At 61.3% G+C, this 5,531-nt stretch overlaps 1 protein-coding gene and 1 long non-coding RNA gene across 3 annotated transcripts; one reads left to right on the forward strand and one right to left on the reverse strand.

Annotated features, from left to right (window-relative positions):
* The first annotated feature begins 210 nt into the window (after positions 1-210).
* Positions 211-3,998, forward strand: LOC143664265 (uncharacterized). 2 transcript variants are annotated; one of them, XR_013166398.1, is made up of 3 exons: positions 211-255; positions 1,841-1,929; positions 3,967-3,998. It is a non-coding gene; the product is annotated as an uncharacterized LOC143664265 (long non-coding RNA). The 2 variants fall into 2 exon arrangements; XR_013166399.1 differs by lacking the exon at positions 1,841-1,929 and adding an exon at positions 3,333-3,634 and having other exon boundaries at positions 3,967-3,995.
* Positions 654-5,212, reverse strand: PRSS38 (serine protease 38). The gene is made up of 5 exons (XM_077137951.1): positions 5,119-5,212; positions 4,547-4,712; positions 3,406-3,680; positions 1,524-1,666; positions 654-902 (listed from the first exon to the last, which is right to left on the reverse strand). The coding sequence occupies exons 1-5, from the start codon at positions 5,165-5,167 to the stop codon at positions 672-674; spliced, it is 864 nt and encodes a 287-aa protein (XP_076994066.1). The 5' UTR covers positions 5,168-5,212; the 3' UTR covers positions 654-671.
* Positions 5,213-5,531: the final 319 nt, after the last annotated feature.

Genomic DNA, 5,531 nt, shown 5'->3' on the forward strand with positions numbered 1-5,531 from the left:
GGTTGTAGAGGTGTGGGAGCAGGTGGAGGTGAAGGGGTGTGGGAGGGGAAGGAGTGGGGTGAGGGGTGAAGGTGAGGAAGTGGAGGTGAGGCCACACTGTGGCGGGGTGGGGGGGTGGGGGCCCTGCTGATCCCGTGGGTCTTTGCCCTGCACGTGCTCGGCTCTGGTTCTTCTGATGTCATAGTGGGCCCGTTGCGTGTCACAGCACTTATTGGGCACCAACAGTATGCAGGAGGCGGGCACAGTGTGGAGCAGGTATGGCCCCCAGTCCGTGGACAGCATGGAGGTGGAGAAGGGAAAGACTCCAGGGTCTGCACTTCGACCTCACCTCCCTGCTCCGTGGTTCTTGGAGCCTCGGGTTTCGCCCCCACGAGGAGAAGGAATCCTGTCTCTAGGGTCTCTGGGAACAGGGGACCTTCCCTGGCTCACAGACCCTTTGCGTGTGCCGTATGAGCGAAGCCTGCTGCTGGCACACATCTGTTTATGCACATGTATTTAAATTCTCAGCTAGCTTTGTGGGCACCAGCACAGCTCCAGGACCTCCTGTCTCCTCTCCTGGGCTGGCACCCCTCAGCCCTCCACTGGCCTCGGGTGGAAGAGTGGGGAGGAGAGCCTGGGGAGGGCTGAGGGGAGGAGGGGCGGAGAAGCCAGGCAAGCGTGGGGTGGGAGCTTCACAGGGTGAGCAGCAGCAGCAGAGGCGGCAGCAGCAGAGCCAGGGGCGAGGGGGCGGCCTCGGCGTCCTGGGTGGCCGCGATGTTCTCGGCGATCCAGTGGGAGAAGTGGGAGAGGCGGGTGTAGATGTTGGGGGCCGCACTGGGCAGGCATACCCATCCGCGGCTCACCACCCCGAGCTGCAGCCATGTGCCGTTCACCTCGCAAACCAGGGGGCCCCCGGAGTCACCCTGGGAAGAAGAGGAGTCTGTTGGGGGACTGGGCGGGGCTGCGCCTATTTGGGCCCCGGGCCCCTCTGCCCTCAAGGCTCCCAGTACCCACATTTCATGCCTAACGCAGAGGAAAGAGGGCTTGCCACCTGCTCGATGTGACAGGCCCTGCCCCCCCAGAGATGCCCTCTGTGCATGGGGCTGCCCCTCCTATCCCTTGGGGAGCTCGGTGGAGGTGGGGGACGGCCTCAGCTGGCGGGCCCAGGGTCTCTGGTTCACTTTCCAGCATAGAGCCTTCCAGGCACCTTCCCCTTCCAGGGAGCTCTGGCTATTTATCTCAAGGGAGGTCTGGAGGCTGGCAGCTCAACCAAGGGGCTGGATGGGGCTTCTTGGGAGGGTGTGTGGGCTCTCTGGGCCCCTACTGCCCCTCCCTCCCCCTCCCTCCCCTCCCACTAGTCTTCCTGGAGCCATCTGCTCTGAGCCCAAGGAAGTCCCGAGGTGGTTCTGAGGGGTCTGATTGGGGAGGGGTCTGAGGGCTATGAGGGGAGATGGGGGGGCACCCTCACCAGGCAGGCTATGGGGACTGTGACGGGCCGGGGTGGGGGTGGCGGTAGGGGCTGTGGGGGGCAGGGCCACGCTCACCAGGCAGACCACAGCTTTGTCCTTCCAGTTGGCTGCACACAAGGTCTCCCTGTGGAAGGGGAGGGTCTGGCCCAGGTACAGCTGGCAGTAGGTGTTGTTGACGATGAACACCTGGGCCTCCTGGAGGGTCTTCACAGGCTCATCTGCGCAGAGAGGGGCTGGCGCTGGGCTGGCTGTGGGGTGACCTCCTGGCTCCCCCCTGGGGCAGCCTGTCACACCCCCTCCCTCCCCTCGCCCCTGGCCTGCACATCTCCTCTCACCCCAGGAGACATGGGCTGAGAGACAACGCTGTGGCCACTGGGCGCCTTTCTCTGCAGGGACCACCTGTGCAGCCTCTGGATTAGGAAATACCACGACCCGGAGAGAGAACGAGGGAGGCGTGGGAACCTACCCCAAGACATAGCAGGTGCAGACTGAGGGGCTGCTCAGAACTAAGTGATACAAATAATGTCAAGCATTCCAGCCCAGGAGCCTGTCTGTGGCGGGCTGCAAGGGCAGGAGTGCCTGAGGCAAGGTGCTGGGAGGGGAGGGGGCCCAGGGAAGGCCCAAGGGAGGCCAAGGGGAGGCTCAGAGGGTACCCAGGGGAGGCCCAGGAAAAGCCCAGGGAGGCCCCTCTCCAGTCTGTCTGATTTGCTTCTCTGTGTGATGAGTGACTTGACCAACACCAACCCAGCCCCAGGCATGGCATCCTCTCTAGCCTCCATCTCCTTCACTGGGAGGTGAGGGGTCCTGCACAGAGGCATTTCGGGTGCAGGGGTGCTAGGCCGCTGTGGGGCATGTGATGCCACAGGTTGTGCCTCAGGTCGGGTTTGAGGTCCCAGCTGGCTGGGTCTTGTCTGGGAAGAGGGGTTCTTGGGGAGGGGGATAGGCAGCTTTCAAGACTTGGGGAGGGCCATCTCAGAACATCCCCTCTCCTGAATTGCAAGATTCGGGGCTGAGGGAGCCTCGCAGCGTCTCACCCACACTGACAGAGTACAACAGTGTGCAGAGCGCATGGCCAGAGGTGGGTGGAGCCAGCAGGCACCTCCACCCAGGCTCTACCACTCCGCTCTAGGGCCAGAGAACCAGCTGCCCCGGCTGCAAGCCTGACCTTGCAAATGGCAGCTCCCCAGGTCCCAAGCACCAGTCCTTGCCCGGGTCCCCACCCTGCTAGTCTACTTCCTTTACCCTAGTCACGGCCTCTTGCTCATGCCAGAGCTGGACAATTGCCCTAGAGAGCTCCTCTCTCCCTCTGGCTCACCTTGTCTCCATTAGCCGATTCAAAAGTCTGTACCTGCCCCTGCCCACTGCCCCCTGCTCAGCCAGGTTCATGGCTCCACCTTCCACCCTGCCCACCCCCAAGTAACTGGGCTTATCAATACAGCCTGGAGCTTCTAAGAAAGACCTTCAAGGCCTCGTTGGCATCCGGCACTGGGTAATCCTGTATCCACAGACCGCAGGGTGTCCACAGGTGGGGGCAGTGCCTGGTGGGGGTGAGCTCGGACTCCCACGGTCTCGTCCCTTCCCTGGCCAAGGCTTCTGAGGCCCTCACCCCACTGAGGAAACTTCAAACCAGAGGTGCTAGGCGCCCAGACTCCCAGAGCACCAAACGCCCGGCCAGTCTGGAGTGGGGCCTTGAAACTTGAACTGGCAAACCCTTCCCAGGCTGGGCAGCTGGCCGGGGCTCTAGAGGAAACGCCTGGCAGCAGGCGACCACGGGGGCACACTCTGTCCGGCATGGGCCTCGCTCTGGGATGGAGCAGTGGGCAGCTTGTCCTACCCCTTCTCAGCCCCCACCTGCGAGTCTCACTCTCCCCACCTGGAAAACAGGGTGCCTGCTGGACTGCAGGGGCGTGGCTGCAGCGGGGCGGGGGAGGGGCCACGTCCGGTTCCTCGCCCTCACCTTTATAATGCACCTGGCCCCAGCCTGTGACCCAGCACTCCCCCAGCGGCTGCGACTGGAAGGACGGGGGCGGGAGGCTGACGGGACGGATGGTGGACGAGAACTGCACGGCCCTTCTCAGCTGCACCAGGGCAATGTCCCCCGTGCCCAGCTGCCTGGGCGAGTACGCAGGGTGCTGGATGAACTGCTTTATTCCGATCTTCTGGCTCTTCCTGGGCCTCTTTTGGAGGTTGGTGTATCCCATAAGGACGCGCACGTTCTTGGCTTGGATGGACCTGTGGGGAAGCAGGCGGGCTCACTTTATCCGCAGGTGCACCTGGCACCCGTTATTCTCCACCTGTGACCGGCGACCCTGGAGGGTCCCACCTGGCTGCCCCCCCTGGTGGTTCGCAGCCCTGGGCATCCCCCCAACCAACTCCACTTTATCTGGGATGGGAGTGGGGGTGCTCAGGTTAAACAGCCCCTCCCCTCATTCCCAGGGTGCCCCCCCCCACTTGTAACCCATGTCCTTTCACACCCCCATCTACTGTAATTTTCTTTTTTTTTTTTTTGCACGGGCAGGCACCGGAACCCGGTCTCCGACATGGCAGGTGAGAACTCTGCCGCTGAGCCACCATGGCCCGCCCTACCCTAATCTTTACCCCGTTCATAGATCAGGAGCAGCAGCTGCCTGCTGCAGAGATAAGCAAGCAGCTGCAGGGAGGGGAAGGGGCTCGCCCAGGACCACCTGAGCTGTCCTGGAAATGAGGGAAGCCCACTTCTAGGCTTGGTTGCCGCCCCCTCTCCCGGAACAAAATCTGGAACAAATCTGATCAATTATGCACTGATTCCCCCCAGCTCAGGCGCTGGCACCCCCATGCAGGACACCGGGCTGCTGGTATGAATTACTTTATATTCAATCGCTTTTAAAAAACACTCAAGAAAAAGGAACTTCTGTCCTTGTGAAGAGGTCACAGGATGTTCCTCTGCTTTAAAATATTCTAAGACCTTCCTGGCCTCCGCTTCTGCTGAGGACAGCGTCCTCTGCTTATCACTTATCATGCTGCTCTGCCTGGGGATGGGCCTCCAGGATTGGGGGATTTGCCCACCCGAGGCCCCCGCCCCCACCCCACGCCACCCCACTCAGCCCCTGCAGACTCACTTGGGGAAGCAGTGGGCGGCCGTGAGCACCCAGCTGGGGGTGAGAATGCTGCCGCCGCAGATGTGGTGGCCTTTGTACTGCAGGCTGACCTGCCAGGGCCACCGGCCTGGAGGTACGTCCCGGCCCCCGGTGATCTTGCCTCCTTTCTCTGTGGCACAGCTGCACACTGGGGGGTGGGGGGGGGGGAGGAAGACCTCCCTACTTCATCAGCATGCAGCATGCGTGAGGTGTCCCTCTTAAAGAGAAATCTGCCTTCTCGACTCCGGGCCCCTGCCCGCCGTCGTCTCCACCCTCCTCCTTTCCCTGGCCCCTCCAGTTTCTTCAAGGAGCTGCCTGCGCTTGCCTTCCAGACTTCCTCAGCTCTCCCCACCCCGTCCTTCCTGGGGTGAGGTAAGAAAGCAAAGGGGGGGGAAGCTAGATGTGGGGAGAGTCTGCTCCCCAGGCAATTGCTTATCCACCCCTGCCTGAGCCTTTTCAGGACACCTGAGGTCCCTCCCTTTGGGGAGCAGGCAGGCTGGGGTGCAGATGGGGGGACAGTGGGGAGGGAGGGGGCTAGAAATGACAAGTCTCACTTGCAAGCAGCAGCAGCAGCAGGAGCGGGCACCGCACCAGTGCATCCATTGGGGAGAGGGCCCTGGGACAAGCACCAGCCTCACGCCGAGACGGTGCCCCCCAGTGTGTGTCTGTGCCAGCGCCCCCAGCTAGGAAAGCGCCCCCTAGAGCCTGGTTCTGCTAGCCTGCACCCCCGCTCCAGGCCATCCCTGGCTCACTTTGTGATTTACGATATATAGGCTTTGCACGTGTTTTTCAGGTGGTTCCCCAGGTACTTATTTTTTTATTTGTGTGTTTTATTTTTGGCAGTGGTGGTTACAATTGTAAATGGTGTTGTTTTTTAAAGTATGTTTTCTGATGGTTTGTGTATAAGATGCAAAATGACTTTTGTATATTGATCTCATGTAAATCCACCTTGTTGAATTTCTTCAGA

Source organism: Tamandua tetradactyla, chromosome 20, assembly GCF_023851605.1.
Source record: "Tamandua tetradactyla isolate mTamTet1 chromosome 20, mTamTet1.pri, whole genome shotgun sequence".
Lineage (NCBI taxonomy): Eukaryota > Metazoa > Chordata > Mammalia > Pilosa > Myrmecophagidae > Tamandua > Tamandua tetradactyla.